Source organism: Oryx dammah, unplaced genomic scaffold (genome assembly GCF_014754425.2).
Source record: "Oryx dammah isolate SB20612 unplaced genomic scaffold, SCBI_Odam_1.1 HiC_scaffold_23, whole genome shotgun sequence".
Taxonomy (NCBI): Eukaryota; Metazoa; Chordata; class Mammalia; order Artiodactyla; family Bovidae; genus Oryx; species Oryx dammah.
In genome coordinates this window covers 55,606,030-55,623,286 of record NW_024070207.1, presented here as the reverse complement: position 1 = coordinate 55,623,286, position 17,257 = coordinate 55,606,030, and the positions used below count along the sequence as shown (strand labels likewise).

The 17,257-nt window shown below is 45.5% G+C and overlaps 1 protein-coding gene across 2 annotated transcripts in view; it reads right to left on the bottom strand.

The window, feature by feature from the left end:
- Positions 1-267: 267 nt before the first annotated feature.
- The window catches only part of NSDHL (NAD(P) dependent steroid dehydrogenase-like), a 28,276-nt gene continuing 11,286 nt past the window's right edge, over positions 268-17,257 (bottom strand). For both annotated transcript variants that reach the window (XM_040265539.1, XM_040265540.1), the window contains exons 4-8: positions 9,697-9,843; positions 5,320-5,448; positions 3,689-3,831; positions 2,361-2,463; positions 268-1,594 (exon numbers count right to left, since the gene is read on the bottom strand). In XM_040265539.1, coding sequence (XP_040121473.1) covers positions 1,262-1,594; positions 2,361-2,463; positions 3,689-3,831; positions 5,320-5,448; positions 9,697-9,843 — 855 coding nt within the window. In that variant the 3' untranslated portion in view covers positions 268-1,261. The remainder of the gene's footprint in view (positions 1,595-2,360; positions 2,464-3,688; positions 3,832-5,319; positions 5,449-9,696; positions 9,844-17,257) is intronic.

Here is a 17,257-nt window from a genome sequence, read left to right as displayed (position 1 = left end):
TTTTACCTTGAAACACCATCTAGGGGCCTGTACCCAGTGACTCTTTAACCTACACGGTCTTGGCTGGAAGCCATGTATCCCTCCTCGGAACTTACACCACCTGGTCTTATTTCCTGCCTTGTATTACAGGACCTTCTGAATGTATCTTAACTCCTCTATTCTAAGTGCCTTAGGCCAAAGATCTGTCTTATTTCTGTCTGTGTTCCCTCACCCTAGCAGTTCAGTTTCCCCCTAGGTTTGGATGAAGTTTGTATCACACACTGCACGGCATGTACAATACCTTCAGTTTATTCCTATCTCCCCAAGTGCCTCCCCACCCTTGGACAGAGGTAGAGGAAAAAAACAAAACAAAACAAAACAGACATCTTTAAGATTACATTTCAATGAGTCTAAGAAGAAACCGGGTTCTGTAAGAACAACAGAAAATAAAGAACGCTGATTCACTATACGTGCTGATTTTTGGGAACTGTCCTAAAGGGTTCTGTGAGCATGAGCTGTGAGGAAATAGCCCTTTCTGTATCATCTCCAAGCAGATAAAGGAGAGGCTCTTCTCTCTGACCTTTCCCATGGCTTCCTGTCCACCTGCCCTGTGTTCCACCCTGCCATTAAAAGGACAAGAGGGCTCTGTGGATGATAAGAAAGGCGTACACGAAAGAATGCTTTATGAAAAATAACGCAAGCAGGCACAGCAGCTGTACCTGAGAGAGAACTCGGGAGCATGCAAGGAGGTGAACAACCAGCAGTCTTTCCCCCATGGGGATTGGGGGTTTATAATTGTTCAAGCTTTCTAAGCTTTTTCTCTCAACTCTGTGTCTATTTGAAATGTACATTTGATGCCTCACATAACTTCTGCTTTTCTCTAGGGTATTTGTCATCTGTGGCTCCTTGAACAGTCCGCATGGAAATAAATCTAGGACACCCTCCTCAATCAGCAAATGGCCGTTTCTTCCCTACAGCTTCTTTGGTTGTGCGCAGGGGACACTGGAATGATTAAGGAACCCAGGGGCAGAGAGAACACAAAACACTTCGAATAGGAAGCTGCTACCCTGTTTTAAGAAATCGATATCCGGTCCCACGAAGAAGATGTGTCTGCTAATTTAACTGTCCTCTTGGTCATGGAAGGGTGGATGTGCTGTCATCATACTGGCTGGGGGAGACCTAAGCTAAGAAGACAATCACTGGAAGGAGGTTAGTTTATTGGTCTCCAGGGGAGAGAGTTATCAGCTAGGGAATGCATCGAAGGGCCAGGACTGGGGGCACCTCACATGACCTTGCGCAGGTGATGAAAGCTCTGCACGGTCTTGTCCACAGCATCATCCATGGAGACCAGCGGCCGGTAGCCCATGAGTTTTTTGGCTTTCTCGCAGCTGTAGTAGTGGAACGTGCCAGCCAGTGCGACCCGCATGGGTGTGAAAGTGGGCTGAAGCTGGATGACAGGACTGATCACCATCGCCAGGAGGGACACAAGGAGGGCTAGATAGTAGGCCAGCCAGTAGGGGATGTGGTATGTGGGGGCCTCATAATTGAGGCCTGTCAGGATTCGGGACAGGAAAGTCCAGAAGGGGATGGGTTCGTCGTTGGTGATGTGAAAAGCCTGCAGAGAGAACCAGAAATTAGGAACTGCTTCCCAGCAGTGTGGGTAGCGGGCCATGCTTGGAGCTCAGCCGCAGCCTGCTGGCTCAGCCAAGACCAATATTTTGAGAAGCCAGAGGCCGCTCCCTGCCTGCCCACCCCAGTTCCTTCGCAGGGAAGCTTAAAAGTAAGGTGGAGATTAAGCCCACACAGAGTGCAGCATTTCTCATGGTCCTCAAGTCTGCAAATGTCAGCCAGTGAGTGACAGGCCTTTTGGGTTTGCAGCTACAGGCAACTTTCCAGCGTAGTGGGGAAGGTAATGAAAGTTTAGCTGTGGGCTAGGATTTCAAGTGAAGCTTAGACTGTACTTGGGAAGGTATGCTGGTTGTTTTAATAATTGTGTTAATCATGGTAAAGGATCTTATCTTCAGATGCTATGAATGGGTCGTATGACCTATCTCAAATGTGCTCTCTCCCCCCGCCATGTTGATAGTTCTGAGTCAGAAAAGGGCCGAAATCCAGGAGAGAAAAATGAGACCCCAATGGGGAGAGGATTCCAAAAGTGGGAGTGAGAAACAAGGAAAGGGGACCAAGGAGTGTGCTCTTCCATCTCTGTGTAAGAGCTGACCGTCCCTTGTCAGAGGGCTTGACCATGGCCCAGTGGGATCCTAAGGTAGGTCTGCCAGAAAGCAGGGTCAGAGAAGCAGTGTGCCAGCAGATGGCATCACAGGGACACACAGGAGCAGGAGGGCCAACCACTGTTGAGCAGGTGGAAGCAGGTGAATTACCTTCCCACCCAAGGCGGTGTCCCGGGAGAGGTGCTCTGCAGCCAGGATGTGTCCGTGGACCACGTTCTCCACAAAGGTAAAGTCTACCAAGTTCTTCCCGTTCCTGCAGGTGCACAAGGAAGGAGTCCCCTGTGCCTGGAGCACTCAGCTGCACACCTGGCAGAGCCCCTAGGTGTGGACCCAGGGCTGCGACCCACCTTAGCAATGCCAGCCCAGGTACACCTGGGCATCCATGAAGATGTGCTGGAGGCCAGGGCTCCTGGGCCTTCAGGGCCAGAGGGATATTTAGGGGCCAACCCACGAATCTGAAAGCCCCTAGCCCTGCCTGCCCCATCCTGGCATGGCCTATGCTAGTGGTGTCTTCTCTGGGCTCCAGTTTGGACAGCAGCTCTCAACTCCCTCCAGGGCACTGTGGGCTAATGCATTGCTCTGGCCTCAAGAGTTCTCTACTATCTCTTTCTAGTCCTGTGGCAGGGTGGCTGAGCAAGAGGCAGGGAGGCAAGGTGGCAAAACACAGGAATAAGGGGGGAAAGAAAGGAAGAAAAGAGAATGAAGGAAGGAAGGAAGGATGGATGGATGGATGGATGGATGGATGGATGAATAGAAGGAAGGAGGGAAGGAAAGATGTACTTGGGACACAGACCACTCTCATCACCTGCAGAGGCCCAGAGGAGGAATGTTAACACCTCCCCTTGCCTTCCTAGATGCAAGGAAAGTGGAGGGCCTAGCCCTTGACCCTGGGACAATTGTTTCCCCTCTGAGCCAGTTTCCTGAATTTCCCAACACAGACACAAGTATTTTTCCAGCCTGCCTGAGAGGGTTCTCGGGGCAGAAATCCATGTCTCCCTGGAACCTGTGACTATGACCTTATCTGGAGATGAGGTCTTTGAATATATAATTAGTTAAGACGAGGTTGTGCTAGAGTAGGGTGGGCCTTAAACCTAATGACTGGTGTCCTTATAAGAGGAGGGATCTTTTGGAAAAGACATGCAGAGAAAACCATGCCATGTGAAGATGGAGGTTGAGATTGAAGTGACATGTCTATGAGCCAAGGGTTGCTGGCAGCCATGTGAGGCTGGAAGCAAGGCCTGGAACAGACCCCCTCAGAGCCTCCACAGGGAGCCAACCCCACCAACACCTGGATTTTGGAGTCCTGGCCTCCAGCACAGAGAGTGAATCCATTTTTGTTATCCTCCACCTCATTTCTTGTGGCAGCCACAGGAAACGGACAACAGGCAGAAGACAAGGCCACAGGAGAAAAGGGCCGATGGTGACTGACCCTTGTTTCAGGGGCTGGGGCCATGGAGAGTGGCATGGGGCCAACTTACCCAATCATGAACTTCATCTTGCCTTTCTTGGCTGCCTCGATGAGAATGGGGACCAACTGGGGGTCCCTTGGGCCAAAAATGCCATGAGGGCGGATGGCTGTGGTCAGGAAATTCTTCTCAGGATCATGGGCACCCAGGACTGCCTGAAAGCAAGCAAAGGGAGTCTGTGGGTTGCAGACACTGAAGAATTCTAGACTATTTCTCTGTCCCTTTCTCTACCCCAACACCCACATCTGAAGACACAGGACAGAGAGCTGTGTCAAAGCCAGTAAGATCCAATAGAAAGGATTGGCCTTAAAGTACAGAGAAACAGGGTTTGTCTCAAAAGGAACAAAAGTTCCCAAAGATCTGTTAGGTTGTTGCTAAAAATGGAGATCGTGATGAAATGAGATGGCCCATGTCAACTCATTCTACCGCCTCACTGAGGGTTTCTACTCTATGGTGGCAAAATCCTTGCTCATGTTTCAGTCCGAGCAAGTTCAAATTACTTGCCGACTGTTCACAATGATCGGAGTTACCCAAAGGGGTCTCACTTGTGTTGACTCGTTGGGTACTCTGCTGGAAATAAGGTAAACCTCTAAATGCCTCTGGGAGGCTCTCTGTGCTCCAAGGAGCAAGGGGACAGACCAAGGACTGGAGCTTGCAAATGGCAAGGCCTCCACCTCTGCACTGAAAGGCCCTTGGGTTTCCCAGCAGATGAGCTCTTCTGGGATGTTCCAAACTGGAGTAATAGTAAATAGACGGGGCGGGGGGGTGGGGGGTGGGGGCAGCTGGTGCTCAGACCATGCAGGGAAACTCAGGCCAATTCAGTGTTAAGCTTTGCTTCCATATGTACTGGCTATGAAAGGAAACCTCAGTGGGTGCGGTCCACTTCCAACACCTGGGAGAGTCACTCACAGCTGCCCAGCTAAGGTAAGCTGCCCATGGCTGATGACACCCATGGTCCGCAGTGTAGGGTGTCTACCCGGTAAAATTCTCCTGGACATTAGTCCTGGAGCTGGTGAATGTCAAGAGTCCCCGTTATGTGGCCCAGACCACTGCTAAAATCAGGAGCTCCTTAGTGAAGCTGACTTGCCAAGTGGAAAACCACTTTCTCTTAAAATAAAGCAAGATCCTTCCATTGTTTGCTTTTTTTTAAAGAGGAGGGGGTGCAAGAGTACTAGGAAGGTGTATTCAAATGAAAACACACTTGAGTGTTTGGCTGAATTTTGCCTGCCACTTTGGATTATCGTAAAGTCTGATTTCTGGAGAAGAGGTTGAGTGCAGGCTCTAGAGCTGCATGGCCTCAGGAAGCTTCTGAATCTCTGTGTATCAGCTGTCCTCAACTGTCCTCTGTAACCTGGTGAAGATCACAGTACCTGCCTTAAGAGGTCATCATGAAGCTTAAATGAAGCAATTCCCCGTAAAACACACAGAGTAGCGTCTGGCCACATTAGCATATTCTGTTACTGTTTTTTCTGTTATCATCTTTAGAACTGAATTTCATCCACAAATTTTATTTCACAAGTTATGTAGTTAGGCTTCAGAATACTAACATTCTATGTTCATAAACATTCTTCTTAAGAATCTAAATCCTGCAGATGTTCATGGAACTCTTTTGTCACTGACTCAACCAATTGTCAGGTACGTACTCTCTCTTGTAAGATCTTTGTCTCCGTGTAGTAGTCAATGGGTTTCATGGCATAAGGGAGGTCTTCAGTTCCATTCTTGATGTCAACACCCTCAAAGGTGACACTGGCACTGCTGGTTAAAATGAGTTTCTAGCAGAGGAGAAAATTAGATGTAAAAAAATGAGTCAGGAATGATCACTATATAAACACCATGAAGGTCATGTAGGAAAGGAAATCAAACGGCACATATTCACTTTCTTTACTATGATGCCTTCCCTTTTCAGGCCTTAAAACAATGCAAAGATCACTATCTTTTGCAGGTATGAGGATTTGAGACACATTATGGTATGACATTCTAAAACAGTAGATTTTACATTTTCCCTCATCTTATCACAACTGAGGGACAGAAGACACTTCTGCTCCCAACTTTGGCACATCAGTATACATGCACAGGCATGGTGAAATGCTGTTTGACAGGAAGGTGCTTTACTTATGAGGGTCCCCAGCTTTCAGCTATCTGGTTAAGAGCAGGCCATCCTAAATTGAACAACATTAGCGCAAATCACATCTCTATCACTTCTCTTCAACATGGTCCTGCAAGTCCTAGCCAGTATGGTAGGATAAGGCAAACAACAAACTATTAAATATAATGATTTGAAAAGAAGAAACAAAACTATCACTATTTGCAAGTGTTGGAAATGTCTATATACAAAACACTACAAACATACAGAAAATGTTAGACTTCAGCAAATTGCAGAGTACAAAATTGATACATAAAAATTAACTGTTTTTATGCAGTAGCAGTGGAAAATGAAAGATATTTCAATCACCAGGAGTGAGGTATATGGAATAAATTTAACAAAAGATGTACAGAACCTTTATGAAGTAAAGTAAAAGGTCTACTAAAAGGCATTAAATAGAGAGAGAAATACATAGCAAGACTCCATATTGGAAAAGATGTCCATTCTCTCCCAAATTAGTTTTAGGTTTGATGCAATTACACTAATATTTCCAATAGGCTTTATCAAGAGCTTGACAAGCTGGTTCTAAAATGTCTATGAATGAGCAAAGGGCTAGGAACAGTCAAGCAGAACAGAGTTGGGGAGTGACTTGTCCTACACTAGATACTGAGGTTCATCCTAGGGCAGGGCACAGGGGCCTGGGCACAGACAGGGCCACGAAGCACGAGAGCCGGGAACAGGCCCGCAGAGACAAGCTGCATAGGGCTCTAACCATCAGGGAAGGGACAATGGTACAGTACATGCTGCTGAGCACCCAAACATCCTCTGCTTACCTCAGAACATATACAGACAGAAATTCCTAGTGGGAAGTAACACTTTAAGCCTTTGAGAAGAAAAGCAGTCAATGATCGTTTCATCTCTGTTGAGAGAGATTCCCTAAACACCACATAAAATCCCAACTTCCTACACTGCTACCCACTGAGCTGTCCTGCCACTTCAGTGACTATACCAGACTGTACTGTATTTCAAGACAAAGAAATCTCAAAAATATAATGCTGTGGCAAGAACAAGTGCTTTATGAAAGAAAGCAAAAAAGGAATCAAGAAGAAAGTGGTTGACCCATTTTCTAAAAAAGACTGGTGTGATGTGAAAACACCAGCTATGTTCAATATAAGGAATATTGTGAAAACACTGGTCACGAGGACTCAAGGAACCAAATAGCATCTGATGGCCTCAAAGGTCATGTTTTTGAAGTGAGTCTTGCTGATCTGCAGAATGACAAAGTAGCATTTAAAAAATTCAAGCTAATTACTGAGGATGTTAAGGGCAAAAACTGCCTAATTTCCATGCTATGGATCTTACCTGTGACAAAACGTGCTCCATGGTCAAAAAATGGCAGACCATGACTGAAGCTCACGTTGATGTCAAGACTACTGATGGTTACTTGCTTCGTCTGTTCTGTGTGGGTTCTACTAAAAAACGCAACAATCAGATTCAGAAGACCTCTTAAGCCCAGCACCAGCAGGGTGCTTACCTTAGCTGGGCAGCTGTGAGTGACTCTCCCAGGTGTTGGTAGTGGACTGCACCCACTGAGGTTTCCTTTCATGGACAGTACATATGGAAGCAAAGCTTAACACTGAATTGGCCTGAGTTTCCCTGCATGGCCTGAGCACTAGCTGCCCCCCATCTGTTTTCTATTACTCCATCTGCAAGAAGATGATAGCAATCATGACCTGAGAGGTGCAAACAAATGACCTGAAAGAGGTGGTCAATAAGTTGATTCCAGATAGCACTGGAAAAGACATAGAAAAGGCTTGTCAATCTATTTTTCCGCTCCATGATGTCTTTGTTAGAAAAGTAAAAATGCTGAAGAAGCCCAAATTTGAATTGGGAAAATTCATGGAGATACATGGTAAAGGTAGTAGTTCTGGAAAAGCTACTGGGGACAAGACAGGTGCTAAAGTTGAATAAACTGATGGATATGAGCCACCAGTTCAAGAATCTGTTTAAAATGCAGATTTTTAATGGTGACATATAAAAGATCTAATTTGTGGTAAAAACAACAACAACAACATAATGTTGAGGGGGAAAAAAAGCAAGTTGCAGGAAGATATATTCAGTATATTATTTTTACCGAGTTTTAGAATTTCTGTTTTGGCTGTGCCACATAGCATGCAGAAGGACAGCAGTGACACTGAGGATGGGTAAGGGCGGGACTGCAGCATCACTAGTAATACTGTCGCCTCAATGTTGTGATGAGTGTATGGGCGCTATGTTATTCTCAGATCTTTTCTGCATGCCCAGGATGGTCGAATGAAAAACAGCAGAGTGTAATTCACAGAGCTCCAGTTAATACAGGCACAGCAGAAAGTAGTAAGGAGTGAGATTCACAACTATCATTTGATTTGCTCCTCTACAAGTAACCAGGGGCTACTAATGTTGCTTAATAGGTGAGGAACCAGATTTGGAGAACTAAGTGATGCCTCTCTGCTAGTAACTCAGACCAGAGAAGGTACAATTTCCACCATAATGTAGCTTGCTGCATTGTTATAAACCCTGGTTCTCTGGATCATCACAATGGGGTACCAACCACTAGCAAAACAGCGCCCCTATCAGCCAAGCCCCTGATGCTTGGGGCAGTGACAGTGACATATGCCACAGATGCCTTGCGAACAAGAGAAGAAAGCTGTTGACCAGCTTCTGGTGTCATTAGTTGGCACAATAAGAACAGGCAACGTCTGGAAAAATATATGACAGTTCCTTAAGACAGTAACGATGATCCTGTATGCAAGGCAGCAAAAGAGACACAGATGTAAAGAACAGACTTTTGGACTCTGTGGGAAAAGGCGAGGGGGATGATTTGAGAGAATAGCATTGAAACATGTATATTACCATAAGTAACATATGACCAATAAAGTTCGATGCATGAAGCAGGGCACTCAAAGCTGCTGCTCTGGGACAACTCAGAGGGATGAAGTGGGGACGGAGGTGGGAGGGGGGTTCAGGATGGGAGACACATGTGCACCAGTGGCTGATTCATGTCGATGTATGGCAAAAACCATCACACTATTGTAAAATAACTATCCTCCAATTAAAATAAAAACTAATTTTAAAAAAAAGCTTAAACACAGAATTACTATATGATCCAGGAATTTCACTCCTGGATATTTACCCCAAAGAAGTGAAAGCAGAAAGTGGGGCAGATTACTTGCATACCCATGTTCACAGCAGCATGATTCACAATAGTCAAAACAGCCCAGGAATCTACCAAGGGATGAATGAAGAAACAAGATGCAGCATTGCCCTCCAATAGGCTGTTATTCAGGCTTAAAAAAGAACGAAATTTTGATCCCATTACAGCAGGGATGAACCTGGAAGGTGTTACGCCAAGTAAAGTAAGTCAGACACAAAAGGGCACGTGTTGTATGATTGCACTTGTGTGGGGTCCTTAGAGGAGTCAAATTCATAGAGACAGACAGCAGGATGATGGGTGCCAGGAGCAGGGAGAGGGGGAGTTAGTACTTAATTGGTACAGGTTTCAGCCTCCTTAGGAAGACGAAAAGGTTCTGGAAATGGATGATGGTGGTGGTTGACAGCAGTGTGAATGTGCTTAATGCCACTGAACTGTACACTTAAAAATGGTTAAAATGGTAAATTTTGTTTTATATATATTATTTATATTAAAAACATGTTTTTTAAAGCATAACAAAAAACACAGCAATTTCTAAATTTTGTCACCCTTTAACCAAAGACTAATAAGGCTTAGGGTCTTCATATGGTTTGCTCAGCAGTTCCCAGGTCGAAATTTTAAGCTCTTTGCAACACTTTATGAAGCAGGCTTGGTTAGCCCAGGAAGTGAACAAAAGCCCTGGCCCCCATGCACTTGGGAAGAGCCATCACACGTTCTTGACAGCACTCATTCCAGCTTTCCCCTTACCTGAACCCCAGCCTCTTTGCAAGTTTCAATGACATTCTTGGTGCCAATGTAATTCACTCTATAAAAGAGTTCCCTGTTGTTACTGGATGGTGGGGGCGATGCGCAGTGGAAAACTATGCTTACACCTTTCAGAGCTGGGTACAGGTCCTGGAAAGCAAATAAAGACAAAAAAAAAATCACTCCTGCTTTATACAAGTAAACAGCCTCCTTACATTCCCAGTGTCCAATCTGGGGCATGAAGGTGTCTTGCCCTTTTATAAATCTCCAATCAACACAGAAATACATTCTCACTGTAAAAGATTCAAAGACACAGAAGTATATGATGTAGAAACCATACTGTCCCTTTAACCACCTCCCTCCCCACTACGATTGCCCCAATAAAAATTGGCTTGGGGCATGAGAAGCCTGTGGGATCCAGAAAAAGTCAACATCTGTGCCTTTGTGCCTCATGGGTGGTGGATGGTGGGTGCCAGGTGGGTGGGAAAATCCAGGGCACCTGGAGTTAAAACTCTTGGGGAAGATGAGCCCATAGATACAGATTATGCATCTTATGAAGGTCCCATACTTCAACAGACAGTGTAAATATCCTATACACAGGAGTAATCCTTTCTGTGAAACAAGACATACAACAAAGAATAACTGGAGATGGACTGCTACAGGGAAGCAGAGCTCCTGAGAGAAATGGTTGATTGCAGATCTGGGGCTGGAAACAGACAAGAATGAAAAGGACTCCAGAGCCAACTTGAAGACATGCCCACTGACAAAAGAAAGATGGGACAATCTGATCAGCAGTAGTCATGGACGGATGTGAGAGGTGGAGTACAAAGTAAGCTGAGCACCAAAGAATTGATGCTTTTGAACTGTGGTGTTGGAGAAGACTCTTGAGAGTCACTTGGATAGCAAGGAGATCCAACCAGTCCATCCTAAAGGAAATCAGTCCTGAACATTCATTGGAAGGACTGATGCTGAAGCTGAAACTCCAATACTTTGGCCACCTGATGCAAAGACCTGACTCATTTGAAAAGACCTTGATGCTGGGTAAGACTGAAGGCAGGAGGAAAAGGGGATGACAGAGGATGAGATGGTTGGATGGCATCACCCATCAGTGGACATGCTGCTGCTGCTGCTAAGTCGCTTCAGTCGTGTCTGACTCTGTGCGACCCCATAGACGGCAGCCCACCAGGCTCCACCATCCCTGGGATTCTCCAGGCAAGAACACTGGAGTGGGTTGCCATTTCCTTCTCCAATGCATGAAAGTGAAAAGTGAAAGTGAAGTCACTCAGTCGTGTCCGACTCTTTGCAACCCCATGGACTGCAGCCTACCAGGCTCCTCCGTCCATGGGATTTTTCAGGCAACAATGGGCATGAGTTTGAGTAAACTCCAGGAGTTGGTGATGGACAAGGAGGCCTGGCATGCTGCAGTCCATGGGGTCGCAAAGAGTCAGACATGACTGAGCGACTGAACTGAACTGTACTGAAGAATAAGAATTTCTTTTGCAAAGTGGCAAATAGAGTCAAGCATTGCAAAAAGGTGCTGGAGTGGCAGCTGCATGGTGGTGGAGCAGCTGTGAGGAGATACCCCACGTCCAAGGGCAAAGGAGAAGCCCTAGCAAAACGGTAGGAGGGGAAAAACTGCATTTAGAATCAAACACCATACCTGCCAGAGATACTCAGAGGGCTCAAACAAACCTTGTGCAGACCAGGACCCAGAGACCCCGCAGAGACTGAGACAGAACTGGTTTGAACGTCTCCTGTGGAGGTACGGGTCAGCAGTGGGCTGCCACAGAACAGGTGTCTCTGGGTGCAGCAGACCTGGGTATGGCAGAAGCCCTCTTGGAGGAGGTCGCCATTAACCCATCACAGAGCTGCCAGAACTTACACAGGACTGGGGAAACTGACTCTGGGAGGGCACAAACAGAACCTTGTGCACCAGGACCCAGGAGAAAGGAGCAGTGACCCCACAAGAGACTGGCCCAGACGTTCCTGTGAGTGTCCAGGAGTCTCTGGTGGAAGCGAGGATCAGCAGTGGCCTGCTGCAGGTTTGGGGGCACTGAGTGTAGCAGTGCTTGCATGGGACCTTTTGAAGGAGGTCGCCATTATCTTCATTACCTCCACCATAGTTTTAGTTCAGTTCAGTTCAGTCGCTCAGTTGTGTCCGACACCTTGCGACCCCATGAACCGCAGCACACCAGGCCTCCCTGTCCATCACCAACTCCAGGATTTTACTCAAACTCATGTCCATTGAGTCGGTGATGCCATCCAACCATCTCATCCTCTGTCGTCCCCTTCTCCTCCTGGCCTCAATCTTGCCCAGCATCAGGGTCTTTTCAAAGGAGTCAGCTCTTTGCATCAGGTGGCCAAAGTACTGGACGTTCAGCTTCAACATCAGTCCTTCCAATGAACACCCAGGACTGATCTCCTTTAGGATGGACTGGTTGGATCTCCTTGCAGTCCTAGGGACTCTCAAGAGTCTTCTCCAACACCACAGTTCAAAAGCATCAATTCTTCGGTGCTCAGTTTTCTTTATAGTCCAACTCTCTCATGTGTCCATGACTACTGTTCGTTTCCAAGGCAAACCATTCAATATCACAGTAATCCAAGTCTATGCCCCGACTAGTAATGCTGAATTTGAACTGTTCTATGAAGACCTCTACAGCAGGCTACAGTTCTTGGGGTTGCAGAAGAGTTGGACATAGCTTAGTGACTAAACAAAAATGGTGAACTTTTAATTTTAGCTTTCATTTTTACTTCTTCTTTAGTTGGCATTCCTCTGTATCTTTTTTCAGTAATTCTATGAATGCAGAGATTCTTGTTCAATTCATTACAATCCACTACTGTTATCTTTTGTGAGGCTCAAAATGTCCTAAATTTGGCCAGCAGAGGCTCTTCAAATTGGTTCCTGTGACCTTTTAACATGTTCATTGGCTCGGTCAATGGTTGGTCAGCATCACAGTGGTTGCCTGCCCCTTCCTCATCCTCTGTATAAAAGGACTGAGGAAAGCTGGTTTTATGAGGCATTAGTCCTCTGACCTCTCAGGCTGATGGCTTTCGGATTAAAGCCATTATTCCTGCCCCAGGAACTTGCCTCCCAATGTACTGGTCTTTCGTGTGGTGAGCAGAAGTCCTTATCAACTCTGTCAGAAGTAACCCAACATCTCTCCTGTGGAGTGGAATCTCAGGACTTTGCCCAGCACTTAGTGAAAACCCCTCTTTGAAGGGCTCTCACCACCTCCATTGGCCAGAAGGAGCTACCCCACGCCCAAGGTCAGGGGTGGCAGCCGAGAGGAGCAATGCCACAGCCAAGGAGCAGTGGCTACGCGGGCGCAGGTGGGCCTAGAGGAGCTACTCCACATTCAAGGTCAGGAGGGGCGGTGGTGAGGAGATACCCCTCGTCCAAGGTAAGGAACAGTGGCTGTGCTTTGCTGGAGCAGCCATGAAGAGATACCCCATGTCTAAGGTAAGAGAAACCCAAGTAAGATGGTAGGTGTTGTGAGAGGGCTTCAGAGGGCAGACACACTGAAAACATCATCACAGAAAACTAGTCAATCTAATCACACTAGGACCATAGCCTTGTCTAACTCAATGAAACTAAGCCATGCCTTGTGGGGCCACCCAAGACGGGTGGGTCATGGTGGAGAGGTCTGACAGAATGTGGGCCACTGGAGAAGGGAATGGCAAACCATTTCAGTGTTCTTGCCTGGAGAACCCCATGAACAGTATGAAAAGGCAAAATGACAGGATACTGAAAGAGGAACTCCCCAGGTCAGTAGGTGCCCAATATGCTACTGGAGATCAGTGGAGAAATAACTCCAGAAAGAATGAAGGGATGGAGCCAAAGCAAAAACAATACCCAGCTGTGGATGTAACTGGTGATAGAAGCAAGGTCCGATGCTGTAAATAGCAATATTGCATAGGAACCTGGAATGTTAGGTCCATGAATCAAGGCAAATTGGAAGTGGTCAAAGAGGAGATGGCAAGAGTGAACGTAGACCTTCTAGGAATCAGCGAACTAAAATGGACTGGAATGGGTGAATTTAACTCAGATGACCATTATATCTATTACTGCAGGCAGGAATCCCTCGGAAGAAATGGAATAGCCATCATAGTCAGCAAAAGAGTCCGAAATGCAGTACTTGGATGCAATCTAAAAAAATGACAAAATGATCTCTGTTCATTTCCAAGGCAAAGAATCAATATCACAGTAATCCAAGTCTATGCCCCAACCAGTAATGCTGAAGAAGCTGAAGTTGACCAGTTCTATGAAGATCTATAAGACCTTTTAGAACTAACACCCAAAAAAAGATGTCCCTTTCATTATAGGGGACTGGAATGCAAAAGTAGGAAGTCAAGAAACACCTGAAGTAACAGGCAAATTTGGCCTTGGAATACAGAATGAAGCAGGGCAAACGCTAATAGAATTTTGCCAAGAGAATGCACTGGTCATAGCAAACACCCTCTTCCAACAACACAAGAGAAGACTCTATACATGGACATCAACAGATGGTCAACACCAAAATCAGATTGATTATATTCTTTGCAGCCCAAGATGGAGAAGCTCTATACAGTCAGCAAAAACAAGACAGGGAGCTGACTGGCTCAGATTATGAGCTCCTTATTGCCAAATTCAGACTTAAATTGAAGAAAGTAGGGAAAACCAATAGACCATTCAGGTATGACCTAAATCAACTCCCTTATGATTATACAGTGGAAGTGAGAAATAGATTTAAGGGACTAGATCTGATAGATAGAGTGCCTGATGAACTATGGACCTCTTGAGGTTCGTGACATTGTACAGGAGACAGAGATCAAGACCATCCTCATGGAATATAAATGCAAGAAAGCAAAATAGCTGTCTGGAGAGGCCTTACAAATAGCTGTGAAAAGAAGAGAAGTGAAAAGCAAAGGAGAAAAGGAAAGATATAAGCATCTGAATGCAGAGTTCCAAAGAATAGCAAGAAGAGATAAGAAAGCCTTTTTCAGCGATCAATGCAAAGAAATAGAGGAAAACAACAGATTGGGAAAGACTAGAGATCTCTTCAAGAAAATTAGAGATACCAAGGGAACATTTCATGCAAAGATGGGCTCGATAAAGGACAGAAATGCTATGGATCTAACAGAAGCAGAAGATATTAAGAAGAGGTGGCAAGAATACACAGGAGAACTGTACAAAAAAGATCTTCATGACCAAGATAATCATGATGGTGTGATCACTCACCTAGAGCCAGACATCCTGGAATGTGAAGTCAAGTGGGCCTTAGAAAGCATCACTATGAACAAAGCTAGTGGAGATAATGGAATTCCAGTTGAGCTATTTCAAATCCTGAAAGATGATGTTCAATATGCCAGCACATTTGGAAAACTCAGCAGTGGCCACAGGACTGGAAAAGGTCAGTTTTCATTCCAATCTCAAAAAAGGCAATGCCAAAGAATGCTCAAACTACTGCACAATTGCACTCATCTCACACACTAGTAAAGTAATGTTCAAAATTCCCCAAGCCAGGCTTCAGCAATACATGAACCGTGAACTTCCAGATATACAAGCTGGTTTTAGAAAAGGCAGAGGAACCAGAGATCAAATTGCCAACATCTGCTGGATCATGGAAAAAGCAAGAGAGTTCCAAAAAAACATCTATTTCTGCTTTATTGACTATGCCAAAGCCTTTGACTGTGTGGATCACAATAAACTGTGGAAAATTCTGAAAGAGATGGGAATACCAGACCACCTGACCTGCCTCTTGAGAAACCTATCTGCAGGTCAGGAAGCAACAGTTAGAACTGGACATGGAACAACAGACTGGTTCCAAATAGGAAAAGGAGTACGTCAAGGCTATATATTGTCACCCTGCTTATTTAACTTATATGCAGAGTACATCATGAGAAACACTGGGCTGGAAGAAGCACAAGCAGGAATCAAGATTGCCAGGAGAAATATCGATAACCTCAGATATGCAGATGACACCACCCTTATGGCAGAAAGTGAAGAGGAGCTAAAAAGCCTCTTGATGAAAGTGAAAGAGGAGAGTGAAAAAGTTGGCTTAAAGCTCAACATTCAGAAAACAAAGATCATAGCATCTGGTTTCATCACTTCATGGGAAATAGATGGGGAAACAGTGGAAACAGTGTCAGACTTTATTTTTTGGGGCTCCAAAATCACTGCAGATGGTGACTGCAGTCATGAAATTAAAAGACACTTACTCCTTGGAAGAAAAGTTATGACCAACCTAGATAGCATATTCAAAAGCAGAGACATTACTTTGCCATCAGAGGTCCGTCTAGTTAAGGCTATAGGGTTTATCTAGTTGTCATGTATGGATTTGAGTTGGACTGTGAAGAAAGCTGAGCACCAAAGAATTGATGCTTTTGAAGTGTGGCGTTGGAAAAGACTCTTGAGAGTCCCTTGGACTGCAAGGAGATCCAACCAGTCCATTCTGAAGGAGATCAGCCCTGGGTGTTCTTTGGAAGAAATGATGCTAAAGCTGAAACTCCACTACTTTGGCCACCTCATGCAAAGAGTGGATCATTGGAAAAGACTCTGATGCTGGGAGCGATTGGGGGCAGGAGGAGAAGGGGACGACAGAGTATGAGATGGCTAGATGGCATCACCAACTCGATGGACATGAGTTTGAGTGAACTCTGGGAGATGGTGATGGACAGGGAGGCTTGGCATGCTGTGATTGATGGGGTCACAAAGAGTGGGACACGACTGAGTGACTAAACTGAACTGAACTGAAATTAGTTTTTGAGTACTTTGTTAGTTTCATCCTAAAAAAAATGTCCCAGGCTCACCTTGTACTACCTACCTCTGCCCCAGATTCCTGAATAGGATATTTTCCCAAGGACCCCTGGTTCGTTTTATGGGCAATGGTGTATAGAAAGTAAAATCTGAGTACTACAAGTGCTTATTGCTATTGGGGTATTAATCCATGATGCTCCAAAGGAAAAAAACCAAACCAGAATTAGATGTAGCCTTTACCCCTTTATTTCACTAGAAATATGATACAAAGCATAGACATGAATTTTAAGTTTGTAGTACTCACATTAAAAAAGTAAAAAGAGGCAATTCCCTGCTGGTCTAGTGGTTGAGACTGTGTGCTTCCAGGGCAGGGAGCCTGGGTTCAATTCCTGGCCTAAGAACGTGTATTCTGTGACCCTTGCAGAGCAACAGAAAAAAATAAAATGCTCAGATTGAGCAATGGGGGAGGAGGTAGGGGAGGAGGACTGTAACCCTAGAATGCCACCCACAGCAAAACTAACATTTGTGAGTGAGGGGAAAATAGCAACAATGGCATGGGAGTTGGGGGGAGTGGTTTGAAGGGGAGCTGCCTTCATGGAGCGCATGTTCTCTGGGTGGGGGCACAGATACCTAAGTTGACACAGAATATATCAGCTGTGCCAAGTATTATGCAGAAAGATAAAGTCCAGGGAGTACCTGGTGGCTCAATGGCAAAGAATCCACCTGCCTATGTAGGAGATACAGGTTCAGTCCCTGGTTGGGGGAATATTCCACATGCCTGTGGAGCAACTAAGCCCATGGGCCTCAACTACTGAGCCTGCACTCTAG